At 33.7% G+C, this 24,072-nt stretch overlaps 2 protein-coding genes across 5 annotated transcripts; both read left to right on the plus strand.

Annotated features, from left to right (window-relative positions):
• Nucleotides 1–11,239: 11,239 nt before the first annotated feature.
• LOC18034352 (magnesium transporter MRS2-11, chloroplastic) lies at nt 11,240–19,503 on the plus strand. 2 transcript variants are annotated; one of them, XM_006424321.2, is made up of 14 exons: nt 11,240–11,745; nt 12,560–12,632; nt 12,851–12,921; nt 13,295–13,380; nt 13,497–13,587; nt 13,948–14,016; nt 15,116–15,196; nt 15,283–15,448; nt 15,560–15,605; nt 17,280–17,360; nt 17,861–17,943; nt 18,636–18,679; nt 18,792–18,910; nt 19,000–19,503. In XM_006424321.2, exons 1-13 carry the CDS (start codon nt 11,410–11,412, stop codon nt 18,885–18,887), a joined length of 1,323 nt encoding a protein of 440 aa, XP_006424384.1. In that variant the 5' UTR covers nt 11,240–11,409; the 3' UTR covers nt 18,888–18,910; nt 19,000–19,503. The 2 variants fall into 2 exon arrangements, with proteins under 2 accessions (XP_006424384.1, XP_024035445.1); XM_024179677.1 differs by lacking the exons at nt 18,792–18,910; nt 19,000–19,503 and having other exon boundaries at nt 18,609–18,679.
• A 420-nt stretch (nt 19,504–19,923) lies between these two features.
• Nucleotides 19,924–23,930, plus strand: LOC18034466 (SRSF protein kinase 2). 3 transcript variants are annotated; one of them, XR_002904241.1, is made up of 5 exons: nt 19,924–20,467; nt 20,685–21,650; nt 22,426–22,473; nt 22,630–23,319; nt 23,665–23,930. XR_002904241.1 is itself a non-coding variant. In XM_006424324.2 (5 exons), exons 1-4 carry the CDS (start codon nt 20,267–20,269, stop codon nt 23,047–23,049), a joined length of 1,635 nt encoding a protein of 544 aa, XP_006424387.1. In that variant the 5' UTR covers nt 19,924–20,266; the 3' UTR covers nt 23,050–23,085; nt 23,119–23,638. The 3 variants fall into 3 exon arrangements, 2 of the variants coding, with proteins under 2 accessions (XP_006424387.1, XP_006424386.1); XM_006424324.2 differs by lacking the exon at nt 23,665–23,930 and having other exon boundaries at nt 22,630–23,085; nt 23,119–23,638; XM_006424323.2 differs by lacking the exon at nt 23,665–23,930 and having other exon boundaries at nt 22,630–23,440.
• The last annotated feature ends 142 nt before the right edge of the window (nt 23,931–24,072 follow it).

Here is a 24,072-nt window from a genome sequence, read left to right on the forward strand (position 1 = left end):
CATTATATTAAATTATATTAAATGCATGGTTAGGATTAAAACATTCAAATCTAAAAGTCCACAATAATCCCATTATTAACATTGTAAAAACACATATACAATATCATAAAGAAATCCAAATTGTATTTAATTTTTTAGATAAAGTATATTTTCATAATATAAATTGGTCGAGTCTCAAGAGTTAGATTGCGACTTCTTTCCAATATATACATAACGCGTGATTGTTAATTTCGTGCAAAGATCTCTTAATGGATTTCAGAGATGAATCAAAGCATTCGCTTCCTCGTCCTACAAAGCTATCTTTGGATCGAACCGAGATGATTAAAACGGTAATTAATCTTTCTAAAAGTAAAATCTTCATTTCTTTACCCTAAATCTGTTTACGTGAATTTCTTTGATTATTTTGTTTAAAAAATACTTAAATCACAGTTTGTAACTGCTGCTATGGCTATGCTGATTTTGGCTTTAGCCGTTTTGGGAGCTCTACTCGACACAACCAAGGATACTCTTCGAAAGAAGGTTATTATTTCAGTATTGTTTCTGATCATGATGATTTGTGCTACATTACTCTTGTTTCTACTCTTGAAGTCGCAATGGGAGAAGTATTTTAGCTACTTGCAAGAGGTAATTGACCATGGTTTTTTTTTTTTTTAATTTATAAATACACTATATACAATGAAAAAAATAGAAATAAGTAACTCCTGACCCTCAAATTGACCATGGTTCCAAGGCATGTATCACACCGTAAATGACCAAAAAAGAGACAAAATGCTAATAAAAATAATAATAAAATGGGTTCGGGTTAAACATTTAATTACAAACACGGTAAAAATAGAGAGTTGATCTTCTGGTTATGTATCTTATTTTAGTCTAGTCCAATCATTTCTTTTATCCTTTTGTGCAGATGTCGTATAGAGCTTCTCACATTGTATGGCAATGTAAAGCTTTCTTGATTAGCTTTCTGGTTTCCTACATTGGCACTGCCCTCATCTATAAAGAATATACAGGTGTTAAGACAAGAATGAAAGATGAGAACTTTCATTCTTGGTATTGGGATCCTCTACGGACTTTTATTTTCTGCAATTTCCAATTTATTTGACTCATATTCCGGAGGATCTTGATTGCTAGATAACTTTTTATTGTTCCATTTTTTGAGAAAATAATTTTTATTTTTTGTCATATTTCATTCTCTTTGGAATTCTTGTTGAATTCTATTATCTCAAATAACCTATTAAGTTGGTTAACTTTGTTATCCAATACTATCGTAATATTTAAGTGTCAACTTAAATGTTAATATTATGTGACATTCATCTATTAGGAGTTTTATGTTGTATTTCTTCTCTTTAGAATTCGTGTTGAATTATCTATGAAAATAACCTATAATATAGGTTAAATTTGTTATCCAACAGGATCCCAACATTTGACATCAACTTGAATTATAATATTATGTGTAATTTATCTGTTTAATGATAACTATAAATCAAATATTGAGATCGACACTACAAGAAAAATAGTCTTTACTGACACTTGTTTTGTAACACTTTATTAAAAAATATATATTTGGATTATTTTCCGTGTTTAATAGATAAATATCACAAATTACTGATTTTATGGTGTTAGTAGATTAAACATCAGAGATTGTTGACACTAAAATATTAGTAACTGAAAAAAAAATCAATTTTTGTTGTCATTGCTACTTGAACCCAAGACATCAAAACTGTGGTTTTTTATGTTCAAGCAATAAACCATCAAGCCAAACAAATTGTTTATTATTTGATTAAACCATTATATTAAACAAATATAAAAAAAAAACAACAATGTAAAAGCAAAAAGAAACCCTAAAATCAACATAAACCTAAAATCCCTAACTTGTAATTCTAGGCTCAACCATCTCATCTCTTAACCATCTCTTTCTTCTTCATACCTCTAGAAAATCTCTCCTTCGACTCTCAAATTCAAGATGTCATATGAAACCCTAACACCATCGCTCAAATTCTAAGAACCATACCATACGAAACCCTAATGAGCTACATCGTGTTACAAAATATCCACCATGTTGCTCCGCCAAAAGCTCCGAAAACTCTCTTTAGATCTGTACTTTTTGCTTTGATAACCACTGTGCTCGAGTATGCACTGCTCATCGCACTTCGGTCTTTGAATTTCTTGGCAGGTAAAGTTTCACCTTATTTCATTAATTCAATCTTCGACTGCCATAAATCTACCAAATTAAAAGGATTATGGTTAGATTATTTAAATTCACCATGGCAACTCCTTCTTCTCTCTCTTTAATCTCTTCCCTATTGGAAATTTGTTGCATCGTTCACTCCTCGTTGGAGAGAGAAAGAGGAGAGGGAGGGGTTGCGATTGTGGTTGTGGATGTGGCTTTGGGAACTGTAAATTGCGAACTGTTAGGGATCGTCTCATCTAATAAGAGAAAGACGAAAAATTTAAAAAATTTAAAATAATGGATGAGGTGACTACAGTAAGAGATGCAATGTTGTTGAGGAGTGGTCAAGCAACGTCATTCTTGGACTCCTCAATTATTGCCGTGGCTGTTCTTCCCTTAAAACTTCCCTCTGATCTCCACTTTTCTCGCCTTTGCTCTTGCTTAGTTCCTCTAGATCTTCATCCCATCCATTTAGTTATCTCCATTTTCATTGTAATGTTTTCCACCATTTCTCTTTATTTGATTGGTTGCATATTACAAATTTTGTTGATTTGATATTTTGTGTGCATAAAAAAATTAGATTGACCTTTTCATTAGGGGTTGGTGCTGCAAAATGCCCTCTTTTTTCATTGTGATTAACCTCTAATTCAAAGAATTAAGGAGTTGTTCTTTTGAAATAATAATATCTCAGTTATTTTGTATGTTTATTCTGTAGGTTTCTGTTAGATACTCAGGTATAAAAAAAAAAGAGATGGAATTCTAAAAGGATGCTTGATTCGGATGGAATGCCTTGGTCGCATTTTGCTACCGTGTTGGCTCTAACAGGAGCTATTGGTCTTCAAGAGGGGCTAGGAAGTTCATCTTTTACCATTGCAGTGGTCTTGGCTTGCATTGTATGCTCTTTCCTAACTTTATTGGTTGTCTCTTATGGACACGTGTGTAGTAGTGTGTGTGTGTGTGTGTGAGTGAGTGTATATATGATCATCAATTTCACTAAAACATGCATGATATATGATAATTTTTCAGCTTATTGAATAATTACTTCTTACTCTTGACTTCCTTTCTCTATTTTTTGTTCCTTTTTCTTCTCAGAAAAATATACACATTATCTTAGATTCCTTTTCCATGTGCAGACTAAGACAGCCCAACACGAGGTTAAAACGTTAACTTGTGATTTTTATTTATGAATATAATGATATTTTTGGTAAAAAGGTATTAAGATTAATTATATAAGACCTTTGTTTATAAAGTCTAGGTTTGTGAATTCAAAGGGGGTGGAACTATATGAATTAAAGATTACCTTAGAAAGATAGATAATATGCAAAGCTTTAAGAGGTACATCTCTTAGTTGCCTTGAACTCTATATTTATTCTATATTATCTGTTTCTTCTAGCCACTAATTACTTTGGTTTAGGTGATACACCTTCCAATAATACTTGTGATTTCAATTGTGAATATTCTGAATTAGTAACTCCATCCATATAATGGCTGAAATGTTTTATTATTCTAGTAGAGTAATTTGGAATGAGTTGACACTAATTGCATTATGCAGAAAATGTGTAATTATCAAGAGTTAAATGCTTTACTCTCATACTTAGGTTTGGTGGCTAAAAGACATAATTGCAAGCATTTTTTTGAAACAATATACTATGTTGTTATCATATATTAAATTTTATTATGAATTTTTTAGCTGGAAAATCATTATTTTTTTATATAATGAGAAATAAACACACTTTCTTGAAACTAGATGTTATACTGAAAACTTGAATGCTATAATTTGCTCTCTCACTCTCTCTTATTCATATATATAAGAGAATGAATTCAATACTTGCTGCTGCGATCGCTCTGTCTGAAACGAATACTCCCATCCGCTGGCGCTGCGCTTTCGTCTCAGGGTGTGAAGTTAAAGTGGCGCGACTGATTGCTTTGCCTAACTCAGATTCGAATTGACACTAGTCTGTCTTTATTCTCGGGTTCTCAGGTCTGTCATTGCCTACCAAGAGTTGACGGATTGGTTGCCGTGGGCCCACTAAACCCTCGCCCCTTGGGGCCTGGGGAGGCAACCTTAACGGCGTAAACACCTTTCTATCAACTTAAGGCAGGAAATGCGCATAGCCAATATGGAATTCACTCTAGTAGACCTTTGTTCTTTGGATTCGAGATAGGAAGTTGTCTTGATTTTATTTTAGTCTATATCTACGGAATTCCTATAGTAAGGTAGCCCCGATCAGAGTCTACTAGACTCGAGCAGTGTGAGTAGTCTTCTGATAGATTTTTTTTGCTTTTAAAAGATTTTGAAGTCAATAGACCCCTTCAACGCTTACTCCTCGTTTAGGGGGTCAGTTAGGATGGCTAAAGAAAGAGGCTAAAAAGAGAAAGGGGCCCTACATGAATGAATAATCACTAACACTATAGAGGTTTCGATTTAGAATTATTTCATCATCACCTTTTTTTTTAACTTATATCTATAGTTAAATATATTTTACCTTATTTCTAATCAAATGAGCTACAACATTCTTGTTCTCTAATTTTCCTTTAAGATAATTGAGTTTATTTGTTCATAACTTATGAATATTTTTACTTTCGAGCAAAATATGTTTATTTCTATTACCTTTTGTCTCTGTATTGCTTGTTAATTTATTTTGCAACTGTTGGAATTTGGCAACCAATTTCTTTTCCTTTTTCTTTTATTTGTTTGCAGATATGGTTAATATGTCATTTTATATTATTATTTTTTAAATAATAAATAAAATATTGATACCATAGTAACAGTAATCACGAACACCAATATAGTATTGTAATATTATGATATTATGGTATCATGATTTTGGTGATACTATAGTAATAGTAATCATTGACACTATACTCGTGACACCATAAACAAGTGTCACTATTTTTCTAACTACCAGATTACTGACACAATTAGTAAGTGTTACTAAAATTAATTACTGACACTATTCTAATGTCAGTAAAGACCTTTTTTTAGTAGTGTGATAACGTACATGTAGGTACACATTCATAAATTTTCCTTCATGTATTCACATCATTTGCGATACAAATCATGTATCTCATTGATCAAATAAAAATCCTTCCAAATTCTGTGAAATTTAATCGCGGATTGCCATTAACTTATTAAAAATACCATAATGCCACTGAATTTCACTAAAGCTGGTAATGAAGGAAATTTACACATAAATGTAAATTAAGTTTTTTAGATGAAAAATTAACAATAATTTCATGGGAATGCCATTAAATCAAAGCCATCCATCAAAATAATATCGTTGGAGATTTATCAATTAATATTTTGATGTTTATCTATTTATAGAGCTGAAGGCTCCACACTAAAATGCATCCAAACCACTCTAATTCATTTCTCATGCTTCTACATTTGTAACAGCTCAAGACTTTAATAGCTATTCTAATGGCTACATGATAATTCCAACTAGCAACAAAAGACTAAGGGCCCGTTTGGGATTGCTTTTAGGAGACCTAAAAGTGATTTTGAAAATCTAAAAGCTAGTTTTAGTGTTTGGTAAAAAAAAATCAAAATCACTTTTGTTAAAATTAGTTTCTCCTACAGTTGATTTTGAAAAGCAGGGAAGTAGTAGCTTTTAGATTCTGATTTTGAAAATCAATTTTATCATTTAATACAATTCCATAAATATCCTTAAAATTATTATTTAAATCCAAAATTATCCTTATTTAAATTAGAAACAAAATAATTTATAAAAAATTTGTATTATAATTCATAAATATAAATTTATTAATATCAATTTATTGGTCAAATTATTATTAAATTTATTTCACTATATTATTAATTTAATTATCAATTGCTTTAAGATAAAAAAATAAAATAAATATATTATAAATTTTATTTTTAGTAAAAATTATTATAATACACAATTAAAAATATTATATGTACATGTTTTTATATATATAAGTAAATTTTATCTTATATTATGGATATTTTAGTCATTTATTTTCTCTCAGCAGTTTAACAGTAAAATTTACCAAACGTCCATAACTGCTTTCAAAACTCACAGTACTTCTTGAAACAAAATTCACCAAACACTTAACTGATTCTCTTCACAGTTGATTATTTCTACAGCACAGCTAACAGCAATTATTTTAAAAGCTACAGCATTCCCAAACTGGCCCTAAGTGTTTTATCACAAAATTAAACTGACGCAAACAAAGAATCAGATTATAGTAGGAGTAGAACATTTTCAATTTGGACTATAGGTATACTGTGCACTTCAGATCTTAAACAATAGGCCTGAAATAGAAAAAAAAAATTAATAAAGAAAGAAAATAATAATTAAACCGAAAAGAAAGAAAAAAAAAAAGCAAAGATACCTTCATAGACCCTGAATATGGGGACGTACTCGCTCGCACTGAGGTTGATGACGTGTCGATGACGCCACACAAACTTGAAGAACAATTGATCTAAAGAAGGGTAATGCTAAGTTACATGCATGTACCTTACATCCCTCTCACATGAATAGTGTATGGATACTATTCATGTGAGAGGGATGTAAGGTACATGCATGTAACTTATTCTCAAGAAAGTTCCTCACTAGGTTAGTGTAATATGATGAAACGGCCAAGATTCCAAAGATGATGGGCGCATTGAAACTTAAGATGCCTCATATATCTCCTTCAAAAATGCTGGACACAAAAGATCGAATCATTTGTGGGACAATGACCTGAATATTGGAAATGTACGTCATGTAATCGAAACTTTGAGCTTTCATATGGAAGATTGCTAAGCATGCACACAACCCCAAAGACAACTTCCATTCACGACCCTTTTCTTTGAAAATCCTTGTGATTGCTTTATTCAGTACAACAATGATGAGTGTGAAGCCAAAGCCCGCCGTCCAATTAGGCAGCCACCCAGGATTCAGTATAGCAATGATGAGTGTGAAGCCAAAGCCCGCCGTCCAACTAGGCAGCCACCCAGGAACCCCTTAAATCAATTTGTAAAGTACCACATGTAAGTGGCCATTGTTACAACTTGCTTTCTCTGTCTTTATTTCAACTTTTTGCTTTTTTTTTTCTTTTTTCTTGATTAGAGTACTAATGACGATTGTTGCTAAACTTACATAATCAATTATACAAAAATTAATTCTGTTATTTTTTATTTTGGCGCGCATTTTGTTAGTTTGTAATCGGTTATGGGGTGAGTTAATTATTAGATTCCAACTAAATTTGCTGCAAGAAAAGTGATACTGTGTGCTAGCAACCATCGTTGATGATCATGAGTGAAGCGATCACTACAACGAAAAAGGGCTTTAGCGACGAATAGTTTCATCACTAAAAATTTGTAATTTTCATTGCTAAAGGTTATAGTGACAAAAAAAATTTTATCGCAATTTCATCACCATAAGAGCGTCGCATTAGGTCTTTAGCGTTGAATTTTTAAATTTTTGTCGCCAAAACAATTTCGTTGCTAAAAGTATTTTTTAGTGACAAAAATTTATTTATCTCCAAAATGCTTGTAGTGACGAATCTTGTTTCATCATTAAAAATACCGCTAAAAGTATTTTTAGTGACAAATCCCGCTTCGTCACCAAAAGAACTTTTAGCGACAAATCTTGTTTTGTTGCCAAAAAGACTTTTAGCGATAAATCATATTTCCTTGGTAAAAGTACATTACTTTTAGCAACGAAATAATTTTCACCGCAAAAAAGTATCATTTTTCATTCATTTAATTATTCTTACTATTTTTAAAATATTATCATTTTTAATACTAAATTACAATGACAATTAATACCATTATGATAAAACCGAATTAATTAATTTAAAAAGAATTATTATTATTGATGAACAATACAAAAATAATTACAAAATTTAATAACTATTTTTTGAAAGAAAATTGTTACAAGTTAATATAAATTTCTTGATTTTCTTCATCTTGATGTAATTGATCTTCAATATTCCCTACAAATAAACACACAATAATTAGTTAACATAATAAACAAAAATATAATAATAATATAAGTTAGAATAAATAAGATAAGTAAAAAAAATTATACCATGTTAAAAATAAAAGAAAAAAGAAGTAGAGATTAAATTACAAAATGAGAATTATATATTTACAGATGAGAGAATTAAAGAATGTTAGTAAGGGGATGAAAGAATGAAAGAAATGAAGTAATAGGAAACATAAGCTTTTAGCAACGAAATTTAAAGCTCGTCACTAAACCTTAATTTTAGCGGAAAATAACCCAACAATTTTTTTTTTATTTTGACATTTTTGAGCGATAAAATATTTCATCATTAAAAGTGCACATCTAGTGAGGAAATCTAATTTTAGTCGCTAGAATTACACATGTAGCGACAAAATTCAATTTTGTCGCTAAGGATCTAAAATTTTGGTGGAAAATCTTCCGCCAATTTTTTTTTTTAAATTTTCACATCTTTAGCGATGAATAGATTTCGTCGCTAAAATTATTTTTAGCAATGAAATTTATTTTTATCACCAAAACATGCTTTTTGGGCATATTAAAAATTTTTAGCGACGAACAAAATTTCATTGCTAAAACTATTTTTAGCAATGAAATTTATTTTTGTCGCTAAAATATATTTTTTTGACATATCAAAAAGTTTTAACGACGAATATATTTCATTGCTAAAACTATTTTTAATTACGAAATTTATTTTCGTCGCCAAAACATATTCTTTTGGGATATCAAAGAGTCTTTTAGCTTATCAAAGAGTTTTAGTGAGAAAATTTATTCGTCGCTAAAACTATTTTTAGCAACGAATAAATTTTGTTGCAATATATCAAATTTTGGTCACTAAAGGTTTTGGGTGCCAACATTTTTTTTGCCTCTTAATTTTTTGGCATCGAATCTAATTTTTGGTCCCAATATGTGATAATTAAATATTATTTTTCTACTATGAATTTAGCGACAAAATTTTTTTCGTTACTAAAAAGTGCTTACAGGGACGAAAATATTTTCATTGCTAAAAGTTTCATCGGTAAAGACCAATATTCTTATAGTGGACGTAGTGTGGATAAAACTGGATGCATATAATACAACAAAAGACACTTACGTTTTGGCCAGTATATGTTTTAGCTCGAGTCACTTTTTTCAAACTCTAGTCAAGCATTTGTTATTATGTGTATTAGCAACCATTTTAGCTGAGAATATGTGAAGTGATACATACAATGTTCATCATAACTAGATGCATATATTATTACGGCAAAAGACATTTGCATTGAGTCTTGGCGATTGTGGTTTAAGCTGAAGTCACACGAGTCACTTAGGTCATGTTTGGTTTGTAGAAAAGGGAGGAGAGGAAAAGAGTGGAATGGAAAGGAAGAGAGAAGAAAGGAATGGAGAAAAGTAATGAAATTAGATTTTGTTGTTTGGTTTGATATAAAATTTAACAAGGAAAGGAATTATAATTTTTTTCTTTAGACTAATTTACCCTTTACCTTAAATATTTAACTATTTATATTAGTAATTAATATATATATAATGACGGTCCGGTGGCCAGCGGTGAAGGTCCGGCGACTTTCCGGTGAAGTCCGCGCGGTGGTCCGGCGAAGTCCGGCAACGTTTGGCGATGGTCCGGTGACATTCCGGCAACGTCCAACGTGGTCCGACGACTTTCCGGCAACGTCTGAGGGTGGCCCGGCAACTTTCCAACGGTAGTTCGGCAACTTTCCGGCTGTAGTCTGGCGATTTTCCGGTGGTGATCCATTTATAATATTAAATCAATAAAATAAAATTATAAATAATAATTATTAATGACATAAAACAAGTTGAAAAGTTGAAGGGTAATTTTGGAAACTTTAGTTTCTAACATAAGAGGAATTTAAATTCTTCATTACTTGGTGTGGAATTCAAATTCTACATTATGATGGATATTAAATTCTAATGGAAATTAAATTCTTATATATTTTGTCAAACCAAACAATGGAAATAAAAAGAGAATTTAAATTACTTTCATCTCCTCTATTCTCTCCTCCCATCCAAACACCACCTTAAGTCAAAGTATGACCAAACATTTGTAATTTTCTATTAGTTTGGGCGTGTGATTCTTCAATTTACCCCTCGAAAAGATCAAATTATTCATTAATCAGCATCGTCTTCAAATTTCTCACGTGAATAAATTTGTACTCAACTTTCTTATCTACAACCTCGACTCTAAGAAAGAGACTTCCTCCATTGTTAAATTATCCTTTTCTTTTGGTTACCCCATTACCATTAGTGTTGAGTACAAGGGGAAGTTTTGAAAGGGCTATGGTTGTATTCGACCATTAACAAATTCTCTGCATCAAAAGCAGCCCCATTTTCTTTTATGAAATTACTTGGTTTTGTAGCCACAAATTCAGCTAACTAAGAGACCGTGTTAGATTTGATAAAAGAAGCAACAAAGGATTTAATGATGAAAGAGAATGTGTATCCATGCATACATATATATATCTATATATACATGTGTGTGCGTGAGATTTGAATTCTTTATAATTAGTTGACTGTTGAAGAAATGTACAAAGATTATTTTAGGTTAATGGCGATTAAATAGAGATATCCTCATTCAAATTGTTAAAAAAAAAAAAAGAAAAAATCTCTACAGTGCTCTACTAAGAAGATACAAACTATAACAACCAAATGTTAATGATAAATTGTCAACAAAAACAACAATAAGATGCACAAAAAGAAAATAAAATCATCCGCGTAATACTCCGGCCTCCAAAACTTTCACGCACCACCATCGAGAGGCCTAAGAAAGGCATTGATGAGTAACAAAATAATAGAAAAGGAAAAATAAAGGACGACGACCGGGGAGGGTGACTCCCTTCTCATCTGAAAATTTTCACTTATTTTTATCTACCTCACTTGGAGAATGTGTGCTGCAGTAAAAGTGTAGAGTTAGCCAATAAATAAAGATATAAAAAAAATAAATTAGAATTTAGTTAACCACAAAGCATTTGCCATGTGTCAAAACGCTGGGAGCACCAGGTGGTACGTTTGAAAAGCTACCCCCGGCACTACCAATAAAGAAAGGAATATCACGAGTGTGAAAATTACACGAAAGGACAAGATTACCAAACCAGTTATAGGCCACAAAAATTAACTGTCAACTACTTGCTCTACAATTGAAAAATTAATAAAAGACCTCAAGTTCAAGTATTTAACGATATCCGAAAGCTGAAAAAGTACTAATAGTTTTATCGCTATAAATCTGAGCTGGTACAATTCCATGAACAGAGCTGGCGAGCAAACATGGCCTCAGTTCCATCGCCTAAAATCCTTCAATTTGCCGTTCAATCTCGGTCAATGTCAGCTAATTATCTTCTCTTCAGCTCGCCGTCACAACCGTGGCCTTGTTCACAGAAGTTGAGAAATGCTTCTCTGTTTCCGATTATAGTAAAGGTTTCGTCCAAAGTGAAGTGTTTGACAGAATCAACGGATGAGGATCGGTTGAGCGAATCGGAGGCGGTTGATGATGATGTTGATGGAGTGAGGGAGGATACGAAGGTGCATGTGAAGCGGCCGCAGAGGACTGCTTCCTCGTCCAGTGATTCTTTATCTCTTGGAATTCGAGAGCCGGTTTATGAGGTTTTTTTTTTTTTTTTTTTTTAATTCTGAAAAATTTTCAGGACGCTTTTAATAGTGTGTTTAGTAAATTATGCTTCATGCAAAGCACTTTGCAAAAACTTTCTGGAAAGCACTTTTCAAGTGCTTCTTGGAAAAGCACTCTTTTTTTTTTTTTTTTGGTTCCCCTACATTATAAGCACTATTAGTACATATCAAACGCTTGTCCGAACGGCACTTCTAGTTAGTTAAAAAAACATATACATGGGCCAAACCCGTTAAAATTAATTAGTTAGTGCCTTCACCTGTTTGAGCAAGCTTTTGTCCGCGCCAAAAGCACTTTTAGATGCACTATCGTAGTGTTCGGCTTAAACATAGAGGACTTATTTAAAGGATTTAAAACAGTTGGAGTGCTTATCGGGGAAGCGCTTGACATGTGATTGTTCAGAAAGTACTATTAGAGGTATGAAAGCACTTGAAGTCTTATTTTCTCTGCTGAGACAATGTGTCATAATTAATTTAATTCCATTTTCCAGAAATTGTTTTGATTCTAAAGGTGTAAGAGAAATTAAGATAAGGTTGTTAATTTGGCTTTTTGGCAATTAACTACTGTCTCACAATCACAAAGATAGAAAAATAAAAATAAGATTAGAGGTAACGTACTAAGTATGAATGATCCTCGTACTGTTAACAAAGTTAGTTGAGAGTCTTTGTTTTGCTCTAGCTATTTATTATATTTGCTTTGATTTTGATCTGCACTTGAGCAATTAATGGTTTTTTGATTTATATGCATGATTCTTCGTCATTTTTTTCATATTTTTCTTTATCTTATTTAAAGGTGGTGGAAGTGAAGTCAAATGGGGTGGTTTCTACTAGGAAGATAAACAGACGTCAGTTGTTGAAGTCAAGTGGTAAATAAAATGCTCCTCGAAAACTTTGTTAATGTTCCTTTTCGCTTGGTTTGTTAAAGGAATCATTAAAGCAAATGTTAATGTATGTAAACTAAATGAGGATATATCTATATGAAAATCACATTACCTGCAAGAATGATGTATTTGGGTTTGGTTTGTGCATGCAGGTACATATTATTTTAAACTGACCTTTTCTTATGAATCTTTCCCATTGCCAGGTCTTCGTCCAAGAGATATCAGAAGCATTGATCCATCGTTGTTTTTGACAAATTCCATGCCATCCTTGCTGGTATTATATCAACTTATCTTTGTTATTTGTGGGAAGTTCATATTATGTTACTTTTTTCCTTCTTTTATTTGTTTTATTACTAGGATTTAGACATGATATGCCTTTTGAGAAGAATACCAAAAATAAGTGTCGTCCTTTTTGAATGCTTCAACTAACTTTAAATGTTAGCTAAAGATTGGACATTGGATGCTGTAACAAGGCTTTAGCATTTTTCATTAGTTGTACCTTTCGGTTTTAAACTTGCTTACTTCATTTTTTTTCCCATGAATTTTTGTACTGTAATGACACGATTAACATTAATATTAAAAAAATATTCTTCAGTTGTTTGTGGTATGTGGTATGTTTACAATTTATTACGTGACTTGTATCATAGGTCCGTGAGCATGCCATTCTGCTAAATTTGGGTTCACTGAGAGCAATAACAATGCAGGAGCGTGTCTTTATATTTGACTACAATCGGTAAGTTTATCTTCTTGCGCAGCACAAACATCTCATTGTTTAGTAGTGCTATTTCAGTTCTTATATATTTCTGGTGTGAAAATTACTGAACTTAGTGCCTGATTGATCATTTTTAGTAAAGGAGGACAAGCTTTTATAGACACTCTGTTGCCTCGATTGAATCCCAGAAACTTGAATGGTAGTCCATGTATGCCATTTATGATTGAGGTTAGTTTGTCACTTTGATCTCTGTTTATACTTAATGTTTCCATGCCTAACTTAATATTTTCTTCAAATGTTGGCTTATTTCAACAGCATCAAGCTCTTAATGGAGACTACTAGAATAGATATTGTCCTATAAAAATTGATGCTTAAAACCTACTTTTCCTGTAATAGAGAGCAATCATGGGAGCCAAAGCATAGGAGTTGAATAGATTGAAAAGATTTAGGAAAGGGAAATGCTTTTACATGTCAATTAAAAGTGGAACTTGCAATTAAACAATGTCACTAGCATAAGCTATGCACTTGTATTATGCCATTTATTTTCATTCCCTTTGTTTACTTTGAACTTGTGGCATGATGATTCAGGCTGTTGAAGCAGCATTACTTTCACGAGTCCAGCGTCTGGAGCAGAGACTAATGCATATAGAACCTCGTGTGAGTATGAGAGCATAGTGAGTATTTATTTTGTTTTTCTCCTGTTTGTGGCTTTGCTTTTGGGTTTATCAGGACTTGTTACAAAACAAGCAAAACTTTAACTGAAGCTGTCATTTCCAATGTCTTGGACATTTTAACTGCACTATATCTGCCTCAAGTTAGTATCCTAGAAGATCTCTTTGACTTGTGGAAATTACATTTAAGAATTTTTAATGTACCAGTGATAGGAAATATATGGATCCAGTTATGCATTAATATTTTTTCTTCTGAAGGAGAAGGCGTCTAATCATCAAAAGATCTTGCATGTTTAGTGTAAATTAACTAAGGGCATTTCAGTGGGTGCCACCTAGTTCAGTTGCTAAAATCTCTTGAGTGGAAACAAGAGGTCTGGGGTTTGAACCTCACTCACATGGATGGGGGGGGAGGGATGGGTTACTGGATTGCCATTAGGCTACAACTCAAAAATAAATAAATAAACTAAGGGCACTTCATGTATGAATTTGTTTATGTGGATAACAGTTGAAACACATCCTTTGGTTACTGATCTTGGTGAAAAGTCTCCTTCCTTTTTTTCCCCCCCGGAGAAATGTCATAGATCTGGAAAGACACCAAGAGGAGGAAAGAAAAATCAAAGTTGACTACCAAATTAGATGAGTTAAAAAAATGTTTCTCTATTTGTAAAAGCTTGAATTTCATGGTTATTGTGAATCTAATTCATTGAAACTTGTTAATCTCCAAAACAATAGATTAGACTGTATATTAAAAGGGTACTTGATGATTGATTTGACAATGGTAATTCTATCCCTCTGAAGATTTATACATTATTTTGATTATCTTGTTGCACCTCAAATTTGATTTCAGATAAGCTTGATATGCTTCCGTCCTGATATGTTAGCTCTGTTGTCACTTCTTTCTGCTATTATTTGGTAGTTGTACAAATAAATTTCTCACTTCTATTTTGATAAATGCTAACCAATTGATAATTTCTTCTGGTTTATATCTATTGTTCATCAGTTTATTACTTTAGTGTGTATGCTAATTTCTGAAATTACGAACTTATTTTTCCATTTGTTGTATTTTTCGTATCTTTTTGCTTCAGGTTCAAGGTCTACTTGAGGTGTTGCCCAACCGTTTGACCGCTGATATATTGGAGCAACTTCGTATAAGCAAGCAAACCTTGGTATGATACTGTTTGTACCGAAGCTTGAATAATGACTTGAGTTGCATTTTGAAAAATACAGTCTTTATCTATTGCTTTCATTTTAGGTTGAACTGAGTTCAAGGGCAGGGGCTCTCCGGCAAATGCTTCTTGATCTTTTGGAGGATCCACATGAAATACGCCGTATTTGTATTATGGGTAAGAACTGCACTCTGAGAAGAGGGAACGATGATGTGGAATGCTCTGTTCCCTTGGAAAAGCAGATTGCTGAGGGTATGTTCTGCAAAGGTTTCTTTGTTCATGATATTTGTAGCTGGTCTTGTGTAAATGCATATACAATTCATTGATATATGATTCTAATACGTCCAACTATTACATTTGCAGAAGAGGAGGAAGAAATCGAGATGCTTTTGGAAAACTATCTTCAAAGGTTGTTTTCTTAGTTTTCTTCTGCATGCAAAGCATATTTGTCCTCGTTTTTCTATATTTTCTTCTCTTGTGTGCACATTTGTCCTTTTTTTTCTATAACTTTGCAACCTTGTTTCTCAGTTTGTTATATAGATATCAAATCAGGAGATAAGTAATTTGGATCATTTTTGGGTTCTATAGCACCAATTTGCAGCAAGATGATTATTTTATGACCACTAGTAAAGCTTAACAACTGTCTTGTTAAAATTTAACCATCTGGGATAAAGTTACTAAATATATTGCTTCCTTGTTTTATTTATGTGGATATTGTTAACAACTGTTGTGGATTTTATGAAATGGTGATATTTCATTTATGATAACATTTATTGAGTAGGAATTCAAGATGTAGAATTGTGGTGATTAGTGCTTCACAAATCTCTTCTAGTTATGGAGAACAGTGATGCTTTATGAAAGATCTCTTTCAATACTTTATGTAATCCTCAAAAGAGAAATCCTAAATGTGCAGGACAACTATCTGCTGTCATGGTCATGGAGAAATCCCTCTTAATAGCTTAACATGTTGGGCACTGTGCCTACTAGAGTTTAGGTATCCATACCAAATTCTACACAATGTTGACGGTGGGATACACAAATCATTGTTTGTTGAGTTGACATATGAACCATGTCCAACTGCTTTGCAAAGAATGACAGAAAGTTTTAGTTCGATGTAATACTCGTGATAAGTGAAAATTGGACACTTTACATGTGCGTCTGAAAATTGGCTTGTACAAGTTAAGAAAGAGCGTTGATGACATTTGTGACTGAAAAGCCTCTGTCTCCCAATTCAGAGTTTTGAGTGCTAGAATTTACATTTCCTAGAAATAAGTATAAGTAAGCAATGTCCTATGTAGCACCATGTCAAGTGTTTAATTGAATAGTCAGAAATCAGAATGTCCAAATAGTTATGTTCAAAGCAATGGGCACATGGATTTTGAGAAGCTTTTCATCATATTATGAAAGTATAGAAAGAAGGCTCATCTGAAGGCAAGATACCAAATAATATCTTGTCCAAAAAGAATCCTGGAGAATTTTATATTTTAGAAAGTGAATGAATAATTGTCAAAAGACAATTATATCATGGCAAGTTTTACTCTATTTTGTGTCCTCTCTTCTTAGCTCCAGTAATCAACTTAATTTTTCTGCCAGAATAAAAAGCTGGAACAATAAGAATCCATGTTGGAGCATTTAAATGTTGGTCATTTTGTCCTAATCATTCATACTAACTTTTCTGCAGAGATGGAACCCGGCCCCGGAAAAGAATATGGGAGTTTGGGAATATTTATAACTGCAACAGCTAAATAGTTTCCAACTTTTGATAGAAGTATGCCTACGTTAGTACCCAATAATTATTAATACCCAATGAAACTTTGCTAGTGTCACTAGCTGTTGTTTTCTAAAGTTGTTCATTCTAAGACATAAACAGTTTACCAATTAGGTATTTACAAGTTCAACAAGAAAGTATTTCTTACTCATAATTTGATTCAGCTTAACAGAATAGGTGAACCTTGCTTGGTGTTTTGAGTTTGCTTGTCATGTTTATAACTTTTATGACAACAGTGACACTGTATTACATGCTGGTGAGAATCATATTTCCTTTCATATAGAAACTAACTACACTACTTTATGTCATTTGCAGATGTGAATCTTGTCATGGACAGTCAGAAAGGCTTCTTGATTCTGCTAAAGAAATGGAAGATTCTATTGCTGTAAATCTAAGGTCTGGATGATGTTTGAGTTTCTTTAATTGTTTGCTTTATTAGCTTTATGATTTCTGTTTTGGATGTGGTGTCAAAATAACCTTATGCAACTAGTATGAAAGTTTGTCTCAGACATCAGCATTTGTGAAATACAAAGCATCACCCTTTTCCTACCCAAGGGCATGCTCTGATTACTTGTTAGCTTTGAATTTTTTAACTGAAAATGGAATCTGGTAGAAAGTTCCTGGAATTTGAAAATATATTACATAGAAGGCTCTATAAAATCATGTGTTGCATTTCATTAGAGCCTTTTGGAGATTAGCAACATATCACCCACCAAAATAGAATGATAAAAAACAAAAGCCTATATTATACAGAAGCCTTTGCGTTCCCATCACTAGTCAGGGCTCTGTGGCAATAGCTCAACATGTTTATTTCTAGTATTAAATCTTCCCTCGCTTCTTGTGGTACTCATTTCTTCTTACTGATAAAGAGGGGTTGGGTTGCTTTTAATTATCAGCTCTCGGAGGCTTGAGGTTAGCAGAGTAGAATTACTTCTCCAGGTTGGGGCCTTTTGTGTTGCAGTTGGTGCCCTAATAGCAGGTGTGTCCTTTTTTAAAGAAAGTATGCTACAAACTGTGTTATAATCTGTGAATTAATTGGTGCATAATGATTTATTATGTGTGCCACCATATTGTACATATTGCTCCTCATATGGCTGTCTTAACTCACCATACGTTTTGATCAATGTGAAAGCCCATAAATTGTTGTGTTACATAATATAGCACTTCAGAGTTGGAGCTGCAACAAGCATATAGAACTAATAGTATATAGACATCTGTTAAGATGATGTAAGCCACCTTGGTAACTTTGAAGCAAGTTGCTTAATTCAATAACTGAATACTGTATTCTTGGATTAGTTGGATATGACAAGGGCCTGAAACTCACTTGTATGATAAACAGGTATCAGGGACTTTACGTTGAAATCCTACCAAGCAGAATGTTTTATAAACAATATTTTGCTATCTTTCTCTCATTGCTAATCAATCAATCATTCATTGACCGGTAGTCAAACAGAATGATGACAATAAAATAGATATTCCTGTTTAATAATGTTATAATTTAGCTTCAGTTGAAGGCCAAGGAAACAGTGACCTGGAGTTTTAATTTTATGAATAATGCAAGACCTGTAGTTCGAAAATTGGGAATAAATTGTTCTTATTGATCAGTTGATGCTTGTGTTCTGATTACTATCATTCTTGAACCAGTGTCATGACTTAACTCCCTGGTCGCAGGTATATTTGGCATGAACTTGAAGTCGTATCTTGAAGAACACGTGGTACTTTTTTTTACGAGTTAATTACTTAATACTTCTGTAGTATATTGTTCATATGCTATTTTGAGATGATTATTATCTGACCACGTCATCTTCTCGTTTGACTTGATTGCAGTTTGCTTTTTGGTTGACAACAGCCGGCATAATTGTTGGGGCTGTGATGGCATTTTTCCTCACGTATTGGTATCTGAGGGCTAGGAAAATTCTGTAATGGAGGTCATTATTCAAGTTTAGGTAATGACATTTTTAACTTTTGGGACAATAATTTCCCATAAAACTATTATGATCATCCATCAGTATCTATTCTCCCATTCATTTTTCAGGTGATACTCATACTAGTGATAGAAGAAATGTTATCGTCTAACTAACCGGGTGACATTTACAAGGTTCCGTAACAAAGTGTTTCAAGCCATGAATTCAATTCGATTGTTTTTGGCGAGCTGTGTGTATGTATTAAGTAGCTCTTCAATTGCTCGAATAAGCTTGCGGGCTTGCGGCAGTGGCAGCTATTGAATTTTGCATCAACAAATTCATCAACTTTGGACGCCTCTGTATGATTGTGTATGCACAACAAGTTCGGATGATTTGGGCGTATTAGCCATCTTTCAAAATTGTTGCTAAGGGATAATTTTTGCCCCCATTTTTTTTTCACTTGTTAAGCCCCCATTTTTTTTTTCACTTTTTAAGCAGTTGTTAGAAACTGGAAACCAAACATGCAAATCCGCATGCGATGTTGAAGCCATAGCAATCTGCTTCGTGTATAACTTATAAGGAGTTTGTTTCTTTAGTATCATTTCGTTCATATTTTAAGGGTAAATTTCAGATCACTTCTCTCGCTATCTTAGAATTACTTTTTTTTTTTCACGTTATTTTTTATTTTTGTTTAAAAGAGAAATAAAAATAGGAGTGGATTGATAAATTTTATCTTTTTGCCTCTTAACAATAATAAGAGATAAGTTGAGATTTTTAAAAATAATGAAATTGGTTTAAAGATAATTATTTTACGAAAAAAATCCGAAATTAACTCATAATCTAAAGAGGATTTAAATTTGGTAATTAAAAAAATTATAAGTTCATAAATTGCATTGTAGCCAGTAGCCACTTTCCTGATGGCCACGTGCGACGAGGCAACTCGATTTATGTTAAGTTAAAAAGAACCGAGTACAGGAGAGTACAACCAAGCACAAATAGTGGCTCCAAAATTGATTTCACTGACTCCCGTGGTCACTTGATAACACGGCCCGCCTTTTGAAAACGAAAATGTCTCACGCGCTTCTGAGAACGTGAGATACACCGCTGGCTCCCACTCGCCGCCACATGTTTATAAATTGCGCTGCTGATTAATTTTTCCGGCGAGCACCCCTCTCTCAAGGACCCTAATTCCTCCGCCACTAGTACACCAATCAATCAACCGCCCAAAAAGATTAATCTCGAAAGTCTTTAATTTTTCTATATCGTGAGAATTTAGAAGAAAATAAAATTCAAACTCAATCAAAAACAGCTGAAGCAATCGATAAAAATTCAATCTTTATCTGATAATTCAACCAAAAAAAAAGAAAGCAAAAACACTCTCATTTAGGTATATGAGTAATGGCGGAAGATAGTAATGGAGATCGAAGTGATGTAAGTGATTACACGTCAGAGGATGAGGGAACGGAGGATTACAGGAGAGGAGGGTACCATGCAGTGCGTATGGGTGATACTTTCAAGAATGGTCGCTATGTAGTTCAAAGCAAGCTTGGCTGGGGCCATTTCTCCACCGTTTGGCTCGCTTGGGATACTCAAACTTCTGTAAGTTTCTTCTTCCGTTTTTCTTTTTGGTGGGGGGGGGGGGGGGGGGGGGGGGTTGTTGATGAGAAATTTTGCTTTTTTATTCTAATTAATATTATTGTTGTTATTGAAGGTGCTTGTCATTTTTTAGTTTCAATGTCAAAAATTGAATTAGGCCCTTCCTATTAATTGATGCTGTTCAATGCGTTAACATTTATGAGAAATTCATTGTTTGTAGCATTATGTAGCTTTGAAAGTCCAGAAGAGTGCTCAGCACTACACTGAGGCAGCTTTGGATGAGATAAAGATCCTCAAACAGATAGCTGAGGGAGACCCAGATGATAAAAAGCGTGTTGTGAAGCTTTTAGATCACTTTAAGCATTCAGGGCCGAATGGGCAGCATGTTTGTATGGTTTTCGAGTACTTGGGAGAGAATCTTCTGACGCTCATTAAGTATGCAGATTATCGTGGGGTTCCTTTACACATGGTCAAAGAAATTTGTTTTCATATTTTGGTGGGTTTAGATTATTTGCATCGTGAGCTTTCGATTATTCACACTGATTTGAAACCAGAGAATGTATTGCTCATGTCAATGATTGATCCATCTAAAGATCCCCACAAATCAGGGCCTCCTCCTATGCTTCCTACCAAAAAAGATAAACTTGTGCTTGATCCCAGTGTTTCAAAAGAGAGTAAGAGTTTTCATGGGGATCTAACCAAGAATCAAAAGAAGAAGATTAAAAAGAAAGCTAAGAAAGCAGCTCAGGGTTGTTCATCTAATGAAGCGTGTGAGGAAAATGAGTCAGACTCCAAACCATCTAGTCCCGATCACACCAGTGTTGATGCAGAACCGAATGGGGACTCTGTTGAAGACCAACAGAATGGTTCCTTGATAAAAAATGAAGCTACTTCTAATGAAGGAATTAATAAAGATCGTAAAAGGCCAAGCCACTCCAGAAGAAAAGAGCTTTTGGCAGCAGTTGATCTGAAGTGCAAATTGGTTGATTTCGGAAATGCTTGTTGGACATACAAACAATTTACAAACGACATTCAGACACGGCAGTATAGGTGTCCCGAGGTTCTTCTCGGATCTAAATACTCCACTCCAGCTGATCTATGGTCTTTTGCTTGCATATGCTTTGAGCTGGCCACAGGCGATGTTCTTTTTGATCCTCACAGTGGTGACAATTATGATAGGGATGAGGTCTGTCTTCATTATTTCTTGCCACATGTATCTGGTGCTTTGTTGTTTTTGTCAATTAATTATAACACCTGATAATAGTTAAACATTTGTGACTTTCTCTCTTGTGAGAATTTAAGGTATTTAATCTAATATTGTTGGATTTTGCAAAATAGCTCTACTTGATTTGTTGGACCTGGCTGTCTTAAAATATGGGCTTTGATTTATATTTTGGCCAAGTTTAATCATATGTCCTATGGTTGATAGGATTCATTCTGAAACAGAATTATTTGAGGGAATTTAAAACTTACATCTCTCTCCCAGTGATTCCATTTAGTGTCACATATGTAAAATTAATTAGAATGACTGAAACGATTTTAGTGGAGAGAATCTATGCCATGAGATTGCTATTTCTGGAGTTGACAAGAAATTTTGGGAAAGGGATTGTGGGAAGATATTTTCCAATTTCTATGAATCTTTCAAGCCCAGTCGACTAGAAATTATCAAATTCTTGCATGGGAAATGTTCAAGAGACTGTCAGAGTTTAATTCAGGTTGCTTTTGTGATGTAAATTTAGTACCTTTTATTTATTAGAGTACTATGATTTTGCTACTGTTTGCTCTTTATTTGGATAGATTTTTCTTTGGATTTCTGAGTCAACTTTGATCGTTTAATCTAATTTGTTTCAGTTCAAGCAGCAAAAACAAAGTTTAGACAGCTATTGGTATAAACTATGTTAGCTATTGGTTTTCTTTCTTCTTCCTTTTCTCTTTTTTAACTTCCTGGTCTTTGCTTGCAGGATCACTTGGCACTGATGATGGAGCTTCTAGGGATGATGCCTCGCAAGGTAAGATTGTACGTCTGCTTGTCGAGAGTAATAACTTGGCAACACTTGATCCTATACTGTTATTTTCATAGCAACAATATTTAACATTTTGACTGCTTTCAACAAAACCCATACATTCATCCCTCCATCAAGTCTCTTAACAAATACTTTCCTCAGATTGCTTTCGGTGGTCGCTATTCCCGAGATTTCTTCAATAGACATGGAGATTTAAGGCATATCCGTCGTCTGCGTTTTTGGCCTCTCAATAAGGTGCTTATAGAGAAGTACGACTTCAGTGAGAAAGATGCAAATGACATGGCCGACTTCCTTGTTCCAATTCTTGACTTTGTCCCTGAAAAAAGACCAACAGCAGCCCAATGTCTTACTCATCCATGGATCAATGTAGGTCCTCGGCTGCTTGAGCCTTCTATGGCTGCTACTCAGCCGCAGGACACAGGAGGGAGTATTTCTGATAAAAATAGGAGAGAAAAGGATGAGAGGGAGGCGATGGAGGTGCGAGTGGGAAATATAGCAATTGACGGGGTTTCAAAGCCTTCTAGAGACAATGCAGCTGCTACTCTAAGACCTCCAAAATAAGAAGAGTCACTTGTTCAGGTGGAGTGTTTATCACAAGCTTTTCAGTTCCTTAACTCCTGTTTATCACAGGCTTTTCAGTTCTTTAACTCCTGTCATTTACTCTTTGCCAATTCTTGCTTGCAATTTTTGGAGGGAAGTTGGTTTTCACATTCAATGAAGATTCATACAACATGCTGTGGGCTTGCAATCTAAGAACATTTGTTGTTGGTGTAGAGGTGTGGCAATCTGTTAGTACCTTTTCTGATAAGGTACCACCTAAAGTTGCTCAAAGTAAGCTCCTTTTCTGGTAATATACCACTCAAGGTTGCTCAAAGTAACTGTACATTTCTTAATTGTAGCCTCTAGCATTGTTCGGCAGACCAAGTTTAATATAATTTTTTTGTACAAGTTAGAAGCTGCCTCTGGAGGGATTTTCATATATTAAACTTAGATTAGGATTTATTATGAGATACATTTTTACATACTATTGGATTTTTTTCTTGACATTCCTTACCGTAACTGAATGTTCGCAGTATTCTTGTCCCTTCAACCTAGGTAGTTAATCTCATTATCGCTGTTGCCTTTGATGCTCTTTCTTTCTTTCTTTCTTTTTTTTTTTTTTTCCCCTTCAATCAGATGTTCATCTCTGCTGGTTTTGCGCTCAAATCCTGGAGGTTCCTTTTTCTGAAAGCTTGATGTATTTTTGGAAGCATACTACTACTTTTCAAAATGATGAATATCTTGGTATGCGCATTGGGAATAGTATATAAGGTTGCAGGGCTGTAGTCAGAAATAATTTTTTGGTCGGGCTGAATTAATTTTATTTCTTTTCACATCAAGACTTTATTAGATTTGAACCAATGGTTTTAGAAAGTGTTCTTTAAATATTAAGACATGCAATGGTTTTTTTTTCCGAAAAAAGAGGGGGGGAAAAAAATCATGCTATCCCACTAGATTGAGAGGTGCCTCCCCTTTTATGAGGCAAACCACATTTGAAGGCATGGCCACAGACCTGATGGACGAATTCGCATAAAAAATTAATGC

The sequence above is a fragment of the Citrus clementina genome, unplaced genomic scaffold (assembly GCF_000493195.1).
Source record: "Citrus clementina cultivar Clemenules unplaced genomic scaffold, Citrus_clementina_v1.0 scaffold_8, whole genome shotgun sequence".
NCBI lineage: Eukaryota > Viridiplantae > Streptophyta > Magnoliopsida > Sapindales > Rutaceae > Citrus > Citrus x clementina.